Source organism: Drosophila miranda, chromosome 4 (assembly GCF_003369915.1).
Source record: "Drosophila miranda strain MSH22 chromosome 4, D.miranda_PacBio2.1, whole genome shotgun sequence".
NCBI classification, from domain to species: Eukaryota; Metazoa; Arthropoda; class Insecta; order Diptera; family Drosophilidae; genus Drosophila; species Drosophila miranda.
In genome coordinates, this window is record NC_046677.1 from 19,666,346 (window position 1) to 19,680,222 (window position 13,877).

Genomic DNA, 13,877 nt, shown 5'->3' on the forward strand with positions numbered 1-13,877 from the left:
TTCTTAAAGCCGGGACAGAAATTATACCCACTGAAAAGCGTCCTTTAAGTAGAGTGGTCTGTGCACCAGGACTTTTGGGGTCCCTAATGGGGAGCTACAAAAATATACAAATCCAAAAATTGTTTACAACTTTTTAATAACTAATGTTCCGCATTGAAGGACGAGTCTATTAGGTGAAGAGGCGGGTGTAATAAAGAAGTTTATGTCGAGATGTCATCGTTTGAGTTGTAAAAAATATTACGACCAAATAACTTCTTTGGATGGTTGGCTGCCGGTGATGTGGTGATGCGCTGCGGCGCGATGACAACTTCTTATATTTAATTAAAAATAACGATGTTGCAACTCACCCGCCAAAGTACTCCATTTCCTTATTAACGGTCTGGTCTCTAATAATTTCCTCTTTGCAGAACTGGCATGCCATCATTAGCAGCTCGCTGGCATCGCTGTTGTTGCTGGGCGTCTCAACGCTGATTGCGATTGCTTTGGTCATACACACGGAGCTGATGCCCAAGAAATATCTGCAGATATCTGCCGGCAGCAAGCCGGCGACGCCCACCAAGCAGGACAAAAGACGCCGCGAGCGCGAGAGTTTAAGCAACATTACCCAAATTCGCGCCCAGTCGCCGGTGGGGGCCACGGTGGGAGCCACCACAAGCTCTGGCAACAATCGCAGGCCTCTTTCGGTGAACAACAATTCCTCTCTGCAGGGCGGAGCGGCGGGTATACGTGGCGCCATTGGCATTAGCTGGCTGCTGCCGCTTCTCTTCGCAGTTGCCGCCCCACTAATCTGCAGCATCATTGGCAAGTGGCCGCGCCATTGGTGGCTAGATATTCTCTCCACTGTGTCTTCTTCGGATGACTCTGTCAGCAAGTCCGATGCCGAACCAACGGAGTTTGATGGCGTCTACTATTCAACGCATTCGCTCCTCAATGGCGATAATTTACGACTGGAATCGGAAGCGCTGCTGGGAAATGCAACGAGCTCTCCAGCTGAGACATCATCAATTGGGCTGGGCGATGATGTGGCCACGTCAACGTCATCAATCACAGCCGGCAGTGGCACTGGCAACAGCACTGGCTCCAGCAGTGACAGCAGCATGGCAGTCGAAGTAGCTGCGGCCTCGACTTGGCCACAGCAACAACAGCATATGGCAGCCACTTGGAGCCGCACCACCTCCTCTTCCAGCACTTCAGGCTACGGACAGGCCGCGGCTCTAACTTCCGACCTGAACGGAGCGGCTTTTGCATCGACATCGACATCGACGCCGTTGTCGCCTTCTCTGAGCTTCATCCTGTTCGTTTGCATCGATTTTCTTTTCATTTTTCTTTTCTTTGCTCTGTTTGCCATTTTAATGAAGAAACTTTTGTGGTTGTGGCACAAGAATCGCAATGTGCATACGCATCCGTTGGATAAATTCAATCTGGCTCTCCAAAGGCGGTAAGTCGAAGAAAACTAGAATACAGATAAAACGGAATGAGAATGGGGCAGGACTTTAAAAATAATCATGATGAAAAGTTTACAAAACCCAGCCCCCCCCCCCCCCCCCCCCCCCCCCCCTCGAAGCCCCTTCATATTGTGGTCTGCGCTAATCTAAGCTGAAAAATCACTGCCCGCAACAATCGATGCTTAATATTATCGTCATTTTCTTAATCTATTCCAAACTATTCCGACAGACTTGGCCTACTTTACAGGGCAGGAGGACTGCTGCTGGTTAAGCTATGCACCGATGGGTTCTTCATCGTTTATGTTAATTCATTACCGGATACTCTATGGGCATATCCGTTCGGCATATCGTGTATAATATTGGTAAGTCCAGAGAACAGTACACATGCGTTGAGCGTTAAGGGGCTTAGTGCCTTACGTTTGCTTATGCATACGTTCGGCTTACTGGTCGGAAGTTCAATTTGAGTCCATCCTTCGAGACAGCTGCCTGTGTCACCGAAACTATTGGGGTTCGGGCTGGGGTTCCGTGGGTTCTTATGCAAATCCGGTTTCCTTTTTATTTTCAACGCCTTATTAAACTTGCATATTTCATCAAAGTGTAGAGCCTGCATACACTTACAGGTGACGGTGAAATTATGCATGCAAAAACAGCGGAGAGCGTGAGCACGGCGGCGTGCGACGGAAAACCACGCGCGGAGCAAACTGCTCGCGCTGACTGCATTAGCAGCCAGATCAAAGTACCGGAAGAAGCCTTTTTGTGTTTATTTTGCACTTGCCTTTGACACTTGGCTCTGGTTTCCGCCTCCTCAAGCACCTCAAGCTCCTCAAGCTGTTATTGTTTTCTTTTTATTCCTCTGCTCGTTGATTTGCTGTGCAAATGAAATAAGTGCGCTTCACTTTTGCACCTTGCCACTCAAGCGGCAACTTCTGCTCGGCTCGGACGAGCCAAGTTCCAAGATACAAAGATACAATATACGCAAGTTTTTGGATTCTTTGAGGAAGGAGCTCACTGAGGAGACCCCTGTTTTTGCTTTTGCTTTTGCCGGCACTTATTTGTATCATTTTTCTACCACAACTGAATTAAACGCATTTAACGCTCTACGCACGCCCCACAATCAGCTCACAATCCAATTAAATAAACAATTATCTACACAAGCCAAGGCATTGGGTAGGTGTATCCTTGCAAAACTAATGACATAATTACACGCACACACTTTGATGTGGGGATGTGGGGAGCCGGCAAGTGAGTCGGCATGTGGGGCGCATTCGGCACATTCAAATTCAAATACAAACAAATTAGGTCGAGCCCCTTCTTGAATCGAAACCGCAATGTCTACAACCCTCTCCGTGCCAGTGGTCTGGACTATTAATGTGCACCAAAATCACTTTGATTGTGGGCGTAGGCCTCTGTAGGCTCTGTCTGCGTTTCTGTTTAATTATTTAAGCAAGGACTAAAGCAGACATTAAAAGGCTCAGGATTCTTTCCGGTACATGGAAGGGAAGTCCATACCATAAGAAATGTTTGGCATACGAGTATCGAGCCCAGGCCGGAGAGACGACTCCTTCGCTAATTTCGTAATTAATTCTGGTCGAAAATCCCGGCGTGGAATTCGGTGTCTGTCTCCCATAAATTCCGCCCTTGGGAAAAGACATAACAACGGCTGTAGTGCTCTGGTCAGTTCCATATGTTACACCATCGATTTATGGTTGCCTTTTGGTCATGCATTCAATTTCCTAATCGGTTGCTTCGATTTTCATGTTGGGAGTCATGTTGGGGCACTCTGAGGGTCCCTTTAATTGAAGTGGCTTCCGATATTTAACGACTCAATCGTCTTGATAAGCCCCATATTGTTGACACACGAATTTTATTAGGGTCTACCCAGACCCTAAGAGAAATTGTATATTGTATGTACGTACGTACAATCACTGCCATTACTCAAACCGCTCCATTTGCAGGGCTTTGGTATCCTCTTTTGTTTTGTCATCAAGGCTGAGAGCCAGCTGCGGGGGCCCCCGTTCCTGAGCAGCAACGGTAGCAGTCAGAACAGCTCGTTAAAGCAGACAAAGTTCAACACGAGCAAGAGCAGCCTGGACGATAACTACTGCACTACAACGGCTAACGTCAACAGTCCATTAAGCTGTAGGTTGTCACCATGAGAACTAGACTGGTTCAATGCCTAACCCAAATCCTTTTACAGTCTACACCAACCATGACAAAGAGAAGGAGAACGAATGTGCGGTATCATTGGCAATGTCAAATGCAGGAGTAACGGCTGCAGAGGCAGCCCAGGCATCTTCATCTGGAGCGAGCGCCCCGCCCCTGCAATCAAAGGTGGGACTGGAGCTGTCCGGAGCAAATGCAACTGGCGTTCAGCTGCCGTTGACAATCATTTCCACGGCGCCGCGTTGCCAGGCAGCAACTCCGGCTTCTGTGGCAATTGGCAGCTCGACGAAGACCTTCCTCGGTGACCGCCAAACGCTGCCACTGACTGTTGCACCTTCGCCGGACACACGCTGCTGCGCCCTACTTAGTGGAGGAAACGCATACGATGCATACACGATGAGCATGGGGATGGGGGGACTTACAGGGAGCCTTGGAAGGCGAACGTTGCATCAGCAACCAACTCATTTCCGTTCGGGACCATACGGGGACTTTGTGGGTGTCGAGACACTGGATATACTCCAAGGCGTAGCAGCAGGTAGGTAAACCGTACGAAAACAGAAACTACCCCAGTCCCAATCGAAGAAGTGAAATTACAAATGCAAATGGGAGTGCATTGAAAATAATATTCGCTCCGATGACCACTGTAAATCTTCTTGCAGATAGCATAATTGGAATTCACACCAGCGCCATAATGCCCTCGGCCACGTCCGCTTCTCATTACGTTCCGCTGCAACATAATCCATATGTAGATTTTGTGCCCAGCTCACTGATACTCAGCTTACCAGCGCCCCAGTTGCCACCACCGCCGACCATAAGTGGCAACCTGAGCGGTGCCGGGATGTCCAGCGCCACACTCTCGATGTCGTTACCTACACCAAACCCCAAGACGCAGAAGCGGGTGACTATTCTGGAACCCACGTCAAGGACGACCTTCGACCCTCTGCTACCCACAATGGTGGCAGCAGTGGTCTCAACTTCCACCGTCACCAGCACTGCGACGACGGCTGCAATTCCTACATCTACGCAAAGTGGCGAAGTAGGATGTGGCAGTGGCAGTGGTGCTGATGGCAATAATGCCACGCTAGATCGCATCACACTGGACCTCGACTATTTATTAAATAGGGGAAATTTGGAGAACGGTGAAGGAGGTGGGCCAGAGCCATCGGCCCCCCAGCATGCGCCCACTGACGACACACTGAAAAACTGAATCAACAGCAGCAAAGTGAGCGGCACTAAGCCGACACATTTATTCTATTTTGCCTATACTAGTACTAGTACACTAAGATGCATTTACGAGGCTTCGATTTTGAATATCAGGTGTAAATAGGTGTAAATAAATGGACTAGACAAGCCTAAAGTAGAAAGCTCTGTGAATATTTCTGTTTTTATGCATTAACTAACATTAACTGAAAGTTGTTGAGTAGTTTAAAAGCTGACACGTGACGGATGGAAAACCATGATAGCAATCTGAATCCAAGTCACAGTTTAGCCCCATTATACGAGTATATCTCTCGGTCGGAGAATACTATGGTATGCTAGGTTCTCATAATTGGAAAAATATCATTTCGAGTGATTTCGACATCAAGCATAACTAGATTCATATTAAGATTACAAAAATTAACTAAGCGACATCGCATATTAAAACCAACTGAGAGAATTTAAACAAGAGGTAACTTTTTAGCTAGATTTACAAAAGGGTACTAAACATAACAATATGAAAACGATAAATTAAAGAGCGAGAACACTGAAGTGTGAAAAAGTTTTTGATTCCATTTAATATTTTCCTAGTCTTAACACAAAATAAAGCCCAATTAAGATATAAAAACTTACAAAATACAATAATTGTAATACTAATAAGAATAACAGGACTATTTCTGCAACAAAATTAATTATACAGATATATCTTTAAATAAACTCAAGACTCTTGTTAGAAAAACTATGAAAAAACCGAAGCGAGTGTGATTTTCTTTTCAAATATGAATTGGACAAAGGTAAGGAGTCATCTATAAATCTCTTCTGTTATTCAAATCATAGTAGTACTTACTTGGCATTGGGTGGCTTTTGGGTTACTCCGCGATAGTCTCTGAAGTGGGAAAAATATCAGAAGCCTGTGAAAGAAATCATACGTTAGAAATATATATTCATATCTAACAATTCCTCAAGCGACTTACCATCGTTACAAAATGATCTATTGGCTTTGTTCTCCGGGTAGGATAATTACATCACGTATCGTGCTGAAATGCTTAGAGCCCAACTGGATCCCCGAGTAAACGTACAGTATCAATGTAGTGTATTGGGTCGACAAAAATACTTCACATTAACCACACACCGCCACTAATGTTTACTGTTCTACAACCATCACCAAGTAGGAATATTTACCACCAGGAAATTAACAAAACCAACAAAAACTACACTGTTTTACATGTTTATTAAAGATTAGTTTTAATTTAATTTTTAGGAGCTTATTGCACAAACCTTCTACATATCTGCGCGATCATCGTAGGGCTCTAAAACTCTACCACGTGTCCCATCAAGTAGGTGACATTCTCACTGCGTATGGCAAAGAAAAATGGATGGTCGGCCCGAAAGAACTTTTGACGGGAGGAATTGCTGATCACAATGGGTTTATACTCTGACGGAAAAGAAAACGGGATGGGATAACATAAGTTGGAAGCTTGTGGGGAGTACATATTGTACATACCTGCCGCGACTCTGGGTGGTTCTGATCCAGAACCAGACTCATTTAGGTTAATCCGCAACTTTTGGAGAACGTCGGCTACGGGCAGATTTCCGGAGGGATGCACATGCTTAAAGTTCGCCGATGCCGAAAAGATCTCTTCAAAACCGAGCTATAAATAAATAGAATTTTTAAATATTCTCATCGCATATAAATGTCCGCGCACAATCTGACGTAGGCAGATTATTCCCATTCTACTGACCTGTTTCAAGGGCTGCCGCAAGCTGCACTCGAAATCGATACTAAATTTTGGCAGCAGCACCTGCACTCCCTCCATTTGCATGCACTGCTGCAATGCGCCCAGATCAATTCCGCGCAGCTGGCTTTCCAGTTTCGTGAGTCCCTCGCGTTGATTGGGCAGGATTAGCAGCATGGACAGTTCTTCGGCGTGCTCGTAGGGAAGCTCAATGGCGCGAGCGTTCAGTTCCCTCAGTTCCGCGTACTTTACAAACATATCGTCGTCGAACAGCATGGCCACCGACTTTGATGTTTCGCCTTTGTTGCTGTGAAACTCGTAGAGACCCGTACGGTATGCACTAAAGGGAAGAAACCACTTGCTTTGGAGGTTAGCCGCCAGCAAGAGCAGCAGCTTGGCCGCGTGGCCACTATCTACAAGAGTCGATTGCCAGTTGCCGCCTCCAACAGCAGCCAATATCTGTTCGCTTACGTGACGACGCAGCTTCTCCGTCTGTTCCATATTGATGCACTCGGCAGTCACATGAAAGTATGTTTGAGCAATTTTCTGAAAATCTTCAGCTATCCCTTCAGGGCTGGACTCAGGGCTTGGCTGTATCAGCAGGCGGTTCTGCAATTCAACGTGGGTATCAGCATCCCTGGTTACATTTGCAAGCTCTGCAGCGTAATAGTTGGCCATCTTGGCATTGCTTGGGAAGCGTTGCTTAAGCCGCAACAGCTTCTGGAATTCTTCTGCGGTGGCTCCATCTGAGCCAAGGTAGAGGAGTGCCAGACTGGCTTCCAGGAGCAGAGGCGACATGAGCACATTCTGATCGGTGGCCGTCGATGCAATGCTGTGATAGATCTCCGCAGCTAGATTGGACTCCGGTGGAACGCTGCTCACAGGGGGACTGGGTGCTTCACTCATAATGGGGCGGCTCAGATCTGCTGCTCTTGCGATGGAATTCTGTAAAATATGTACATAAAAATTAAATTAATCTATGCCACATGCTTGCAATCTAAGCATACATATATCTATGATGGTTTATGCCATATGATCTATTAAATTGAACCATCTTAGCCTCAGAATCCCTTTCAGCATAATGTGAAACACATGTGTCGACATTTATACGACACTAACATAAACTTTGCCCTGAACTATGCGCCTTTAAACTGAAATATTAATGAAAAAGTGCAAATACGATTCTACACTTTACACTAATTTCCATTGCGACTCGCCGCCTCCAAGAGACAAAACTTAGCTAGTTGCCACTAAAGTGGTTTTCGTAATAAAAAACTAAGCGTAATTTCTTCTGTCTCAATACCTAAACAAGGCACGAAGGAACAAAAGCACACAGAATACAAAACAAATGATTAAATAAATAAAGTAAGCAAGAGAACACTAGGCCAAACTTGACACTATTTTCGGCAAGTAAACAAAACGGAAGCGCCGAGTCGGAAAACTTTCTAACAGTGCTTTGGCTGTATATTTCACGCGAATTTTGGTTTGGTTTGGTTTGGTTTGTTTCTGTTCTTCTCGGCGGTGGGGGCCCACTCCCTTAACCAATCCCGAATTGCATTTCATGGCGATTCCTATGCGGCGCGCACACTTTCTGCTCGCTTAATTGCGCCATCAACCAACTGCACCCCCACCCAAATGGAAAATAAAAACGAACTGTTTTCCGCTCAAAGTATACGTATACACGCCTACGCCTACGCCTACGCCCGCGCCTACGCCAACGGCAGCGTCACTGCTCTCGCTATATAAGTAGCGCTACTCTAATACTAGACATTGTTTTTGTTTATTTTTGGTGCGCCAATTTTGTTTTCTTTCTTTACGAAATTACACTACATCATGAGTTTGTCAAATGTGTTGTTTTTTAAAGTCTATTGCTCTATTGCAAAATAGAGCGCAAATGCACATCTGACGTTAATGGCTGAGTGGCATATGGCAAATCCTCACTGGATTTCCATAGCTGCGTGCGAGGTCATGGCAGCGCTTTCGAAGTGGCATCATCAACCACAATAGTTTTCTGTGAAATATTCGAGCAGCAGTCAATTCTGATCAGTGGCACAGAGGCCTCTCCATTTCGTTTGAAATGAACAGTACACCGTTTTGACTGAAATAGTGCCGTAACAATATTTAAGATACGCTTTTACCTGAACGAATATTGTTAGAAGTTCTATCGAGGTAGTGCTGAACAGAAAACAGAAAATTATGTAAAGTTTGTGCCTGTAAAAATTCGCGCCCGCACGCAGCTTCGGACAAAAATCGACTAAATGCTCGCGCTCGGAAACAATAAAAGAATTCAAAAAGAACCAATTAAGTTTGCCCGGCGCTGCTCACACCCGCCTCATCGATGACGACACTTGGGCAATGCGGAGGCAAAAGCTCTGGCTCTGGCCAATGTCTTCATACCGGTTCAAATTTTCGGCAACTACTTTTCCGATGCTACATTTTAATCTATTTTTATAATTTTTTTGCCGTGAATTAAATCTAAAAAGACTTACGGTGGACTGCCGCTGCATTCGGTGTGGGTGTTCATCAGCGTCGACCGTTCACGAGTTTGGTTTTTGTTTTGGAGCGCTGCAATGAACGATGATTGCCGCGGATGCTGCTGCTAGTGCCGCGTTCTCCAGTCCCCAGTCCCGCTGTTGATTGAATTGAGTTGTGCGGTTCGCTCTGTTTCCATAGTTCTTGTTTAATCATTTTATCTAATCTGGATTGGGGTCGCTGGACACATATGTGGGTAATTCTGTGTATACTCGTATGTACTTGCTTTTAGCTGCAGATGAAGAAGCAGCGAATGTAGCATTTATGTCCGAAACTGTGCCAAGTGTAAATTTGATACACATCCTGAAAAATAAGAATGCATTTATTAATTGAAAGAAATTCAAATCAAAGACTTATCAAAAGCCAGAGACTTACGATGAAATCTCGATACATTCGTTTCATACTCAAACTAAGGAATCTCTTCATAGGAATCTCTTCATTTAAAACAAAACTTTTTCTGGTAGTGTTCTTAAAAGATCTTGACATTTCATCAGGTGACAGAACCGATAGATTGGGAAATATAAGAAACAGCACATGTTATTTCTTATAAAAGTGATCTACAGTTTAACTACATGTCTCTGTGGCGACATCTGACGGCGAAGATCAGGAAAATATATGTGCATATGTACGTATGTTTATTGCTACAAGGGGCACGACACACCACCTGGCAATTCTACATTTATTATACACAACTTTGGTAGTTTAAAGTATGCTATGGTCTCTGTTGTTTCTCTCACGTCATTGTTTTATAATGATTCTGTCCCCTGATGGCAAATCAGAAAAATGTCGATGCTGTTCCATGAAACTGCATCAATCAAAAACGTCGGCTGCATACAATTTCATCAATCAGAATCACAATAGACTTGTGTAAAAGTACATATTTAAAGAGTAATTTAGGGTAAAATGAAATGAACAAATAAACAGCTGGATGGATAACATTTGGGCAAAGAATATAATTAATCATTCAAACAATTCATTATTTATTCATCAACTTAAAATACAATATTACGAATCGAGGATGAGGACACTGGTGGTGGGTGGTAAATTGTTGTAATGCTTGCGCGAAGGTGGATGGATTAAAATCATAATATGTATACATAAATAAATACTAACAATCTAAAATAATGTCCGAAACGGGCCCAAAAAGTTTCCAAATACAAATTTAGGGCACACAGACTGAATCGGGACAGGGCAATGCTCCAACAGCACAGCTGAGTAGAGCAGATGCAATTACGATTTGAAAACGAGATGCAATTAGTGTATAATGCACTACCAGAGATTCAATAAATCCGTGGGAGTGGTGGATAAATAACCGTACCGACCAATGATGTGTGAATGCCATTTTGTTTTGAGAGATTGATAAAGCTGAGAAAAAAACATTTGTCTGTGTCTGTCGTGAATGCCTCTCCAAGTGCTTGAGTATGTTCATTTTGGGGATTTTTGGGGGATTTTTCGTGCTGTGTTAGAAGATGACTATGCACTAAGTGTAGCCTAAGTTAAAAGAAGTTGTATGATGTGTAATATGTAGCCTAGAATGTGTAACCACCCTCTGGAGCCTTAGGCTGAGTTGCATTAAATTCGAGGGCTCCATTCACTTCCTGGGGGGCGAGCTCTTGCTCGGCCTCGTCGTCGCCATTGCTGAAGTAGGTATCGATAATTGCGTACGCCTTCTTGTACACCTCTTCGTTCTCGTGTTGCTGCAATGTTTCTAGTTTATCCAATCCGCCCATCTCTTCGACCATGAGACAGAGGTTCTCAGTACCGCCCAGTTTCTCGGCCAGCGCAAAGAGGTTGGACAAGCCAGTCTGCACAACTTTGATGGTGCGTGGATCTTTAGCATCGAGCAAGTCGATGAATGGCTTCAATATTTTGAACTTCTCAATCAGATCCACAATCTGCTCTGGGGTGCCCGATGTTGTCGTGTTGGTCACTGCCCATGCGGCCTCTTTTTGTGCCTTAAAATCGCCCTTCTCGAGCACGTTGCGTAGTTGTTGGAAGATGCCAGCTTCAATAACTGCTTGGATTTGCTTCTGATTACCTGCTGTTATGTTACTTACAGTCCAAGCAGCCTCCTTGACAATGTTGCTCTTGTTGTGCTGCAGCAGCAGACCCAGTCGGGGCAAGCCACCCGCAGCAATAACAACATCGGTCTGTAAAGAACAATTGATATTAGCTAATGGTTCGAAGGTACCATTTGGTTGACAACTGACCTGTACATCTGTGCCGGTGACAATGTTTCCCACACTGCGCAGTGCTGGCACAATTATGCTGGGCTCATCCATTTGCAAAAGTTCTACTAGTCTAGGAACTGCATCCGAGTCCACTACCGCCTGAATCTTGTGGTTGTCATCATCGGTGACATATGACAAAGCCCAGCAGGCGTCGGCCAAAACCTGAATATCTTCACTAAGCAAAAGCTGCGACAGAACTGGCAGCAAGCGTGTCACTTGTTCAAAGGGCGGCGAAGGATTCTTGTTGCGGCACAGATTAGACATCAGCCAGACAATGTTCCGCAAAAATGAAAGCGGCGTTTCGTTGTTAATCAGGGGCAAAATACCATCGATGACATTATGTTGGATTACAATGTCGCGAGCAGCGGCTCCATCGCCGGCTATGTTACCCAAAGCCCATACGGCCTGCTCGGCAAGATTGATAGAGTTCGACTGCAGCAGGGCAACAAAATGCGGCACTGCATTGTGCTCGATGACACAGCGTGTCTGGTCAGATGTTCCCGAGGCAATGTTTGTCAAAGCCCAGGCTGCCTCAAACTGCAACATGGTACTGTGGTGGGGGGTCACTGTAATGCACCGCATGCACTAACCTACTGCAAATACTTACTTGCTGGTGTTTTGAAGAAATCGTATGCATATGGGAACGATGCCATGGCCAATCATTAGATCAATGGGTGGATTGCGCTCGCGACTCAGCATCTTCCGTGCCGACTGCATACCCATGAACTGGCGCTCCTGATCCTCGCTGTTCATGGCCGCCACAATCTCATCCACCGACAGCTGCACCGGCGACTGACCATTTAATTCTTTCAGGGGCGAGGTGAGGTCTTCGTCGTTGATGTTGCGACGCTTGAACATCTGATCCTCCTTTTTGGACTTGCGCAACTCAATGGTAACCTCATGGCGACGCATGCGCGAGTCCTACAGATTAGCAAAAGTGAGGTTAATTCCGAGCGCATCAACCCGCCACGGCCCGCCGCGAAACGTACCTGCGTGTTGATTGTGTTGGACTTATACGAGCCCTGACGAGTGTTTGCATCCGTTTTATTCATGACGAAAATTTTGATTTACCAAAATTTTGTTCTAAAATAATTTGTTAAGCTCCAGTTGCTCCGAACGACAAGTGTAGAATGTAGAACTGAAATAAATGAGGTTGCAAAGATGTGTGAAACGAAATGACAAGGGCTGCTTTGATTCGTTTTCCTTTCCTTCTCCTTTGAGCATACGGCACCGGCAGAGCGTCGGCAGAGGCAGATCCAGAAACGAAGGCAGAGGCGAAAACGCAGGCCGATAAGACCGGCTTTTCAGAGGGCTGGCAAGAAACAACAACAAAGCAACAGCTGCAGTCAGCCGCCATTTGCACATTTGGCGGCGCTGCCTTCGCGGTAAAGACAGACAGACAGCCAGACAGACGGACGGACGAATAGGTGTTCCTTTTATTTGCCAACTTACCTTCAGGTTATGTGCGAAACCGCAACGCGTGTGTGCCTCTGCGTCTGTGTTATTTGGAAAAAATCACTCACAAAAATATTTACACAATTTTCTTGTATACTCCACTAAAAATGTTTAGGAAAATTTTGTACGTTCCCGAACAATGAAGTAAATGTCGCCGTTTAGTTTGAAAAGCAAGCGAGCAGATTTATCGAAAAAGTAACTAACCCAGTTAGCCCCCCTTTATTTAAACTGGAGAACAATGGGTTAATCGATCTCTGTCCATAATCGTCCGTGGCTTAATATTGCTAGCTAACTCAGACCGTAAGCACTGACCGCTTAATGTTATCCGAATGATGAATCTATTTTTTACAAGATTGACAATTTTTAAAGACTTCGCTTTTTGAGCTTTTTTATGAAATAAAGTTTAAACCAAAAAATGTTTATTATTTTTTGCATGGTAACTACACGGCAACTACACATTTAATACATATCAACTACATATTTATGTAGCATGGAAATTTTTATAGCCTATTTTCTTTAAATTTTGTAACAATCCAGTTTTCCATGCTGCTTTGATCATGATTTTTTCTCATAATGTCACTTTTTTTACCTATTCATATAATTGATTTGAAATATTTGTATCGTTCAATTTACTGAATGAGTTCGTTCGCGAACTATCAACTCGTTCTTTTAGTTCGTTCGTTCCGTTCACCGATCGATACTAATCGGCTAGAGAGATCGGCTAAAATATTGCCCGCCAGATTCAAATCGCAATTCAATGCGCTGTCGTCTTGTGGCCATTTGATCATAGATGAAAATTTTTTTTCTTAAAAATTCTCTCTCCCTGTAAATACAAGCAATAGCAATTGCAATCTTCGGGTGTCTGTGTGTGTTCAGCTGCGCTGTATTGGCTGAATCTGCAAATCTCGCCGTCAGTTTAAATATTAAGTTTTAACGGTTCTGGCTCATGCGCATTTGACCGTTAAATAATGAAATACAAATTATATTGAATCTTGTTATTGAGTTAAGAGTTGAAATAAAATTAATTCAATTACCATTAATTATTAAAAGGTAGTTAATTCGCTCTTTCAATAAAAAAATGCGGAGAAAATAGCGACCGGCGTGCGAGAACGCAATAA

General features: G+C 44.4%; 3 protein-coding genes across 7 annotated transcripts in view; 1 reads left to right on the forward strand and 2 right to left on the reverse strand.

Moving 5' to 3' along the window:
- Nucleotides 1-5,627, forward strand: part of LOC108162045 — an 87,421-nt gene extending 81,794 nt beyond the window's left edge. Inside the window, exons 17-21 of the mRNA XM_017296572.2 lie at nucleotides 408-1,438; nucleotides 1,675-1,807; nucleotides 3,401-3,584; nucleotides 3,643-4,143; nucleotides 4,268-5,627. Coding sequence (XP_017152061.2) covers nucleotides 408-1,438; nucleotides 1,675-1,807; nucleotides 3,401-3,584; nucleotides 3,643-4,143; nucleotides 4,268-4,815 — 2,397 coding nt within the window. The 3' untranslated portion in view covers nucleotides 4,816-5,627. The remainder of the gene's footprint in view (nucleotides 1-407; nucleotides 1,439-1,674; nucleotides 1,808-3,400; nucleotides 3,585-3,642; nucleotides 4,144-4,267) is intronic.
- Nucleotides 5,628-6,017: 390 nt separating this feature from the next.
- Nucleotides 6,018-9,357, reverse strand: LOC108162039 (serine protease inhibitor 42Dd). Of its 5 annotated transcripts, none has more exons than XM_033393587.1 (4): nucleotides 7,549-7,710; nucleotides 6,548-7,472; nucleotides 6,310-6,457; nucleotides 6,018-6,240 (listed from the first exon to the last, which is right to left on the reverse strand). In XM_033393587.1, the coding sequence occupies exons 1-4, from the start codon at nucleotides 7,593-7,595 to the stop codon at nucleotides 6,116-6,118; spliced, it is 1,245 nt and encodes a 414-aa protein (XP_033249478.1). In that variant the 5' UTR covers nucleotides 7,596-7,710; the 3' UTR covers nucleotides 6,018-6,115. The 5 variants fall into 5 exon arrangements, with proteins under 5 accessions (XP_033249478.1, XP_017152051.1, XP_017152052.1 ...); XM_017296562.2 differs by lacking the exon at nucleotides 7,549-7,710 and adding an exon at nucleotides 9,031-9,357 and having other exon boundaries at nucleotides 6,116-6,240; XM_017296563.2 differs by lacking the exon at nucleotides 7,549-7,710 and adding an exon at nucleotides 9,031-9,357 and having other exon boundaries at nucleotides 6,116-6,240; nucleotides 6,548-7,486.
- Nucleotides 9,358-10,185: 828 nt separating this feature from the next.
- LOC108162037 (importin subunit alpha) lies at nucleotides 10,186-12,932 on the reverse strand. The gene is made up of 5 exons (XM_017296560.2): nucleotides 12,757-12,932; nucleotides 12,294-12,442; nucleotides 11,912-12,225; nucleotides 11,284-11,854; nucleotides 10,186-11,223 (listed from the first exon to the last, which is right to left on the reverse strand). Exons 2-5 carry the CDS (start codon nucleotides 12,354-12,356, stop codon nucleotides 10,603-10,605), a joined length of 1,569 nt encoding a protein of 522 aa, XP_017152049.1. The 5' UTR covers nucleotides 12,357-12,442; nucleotides 12,757-12,932; the 3' UTR covers nucleotides 10,186-10,602.
- Between the last annotated feature and the right edge of the window lie 945 nt (nucleotides 12,933-13,877).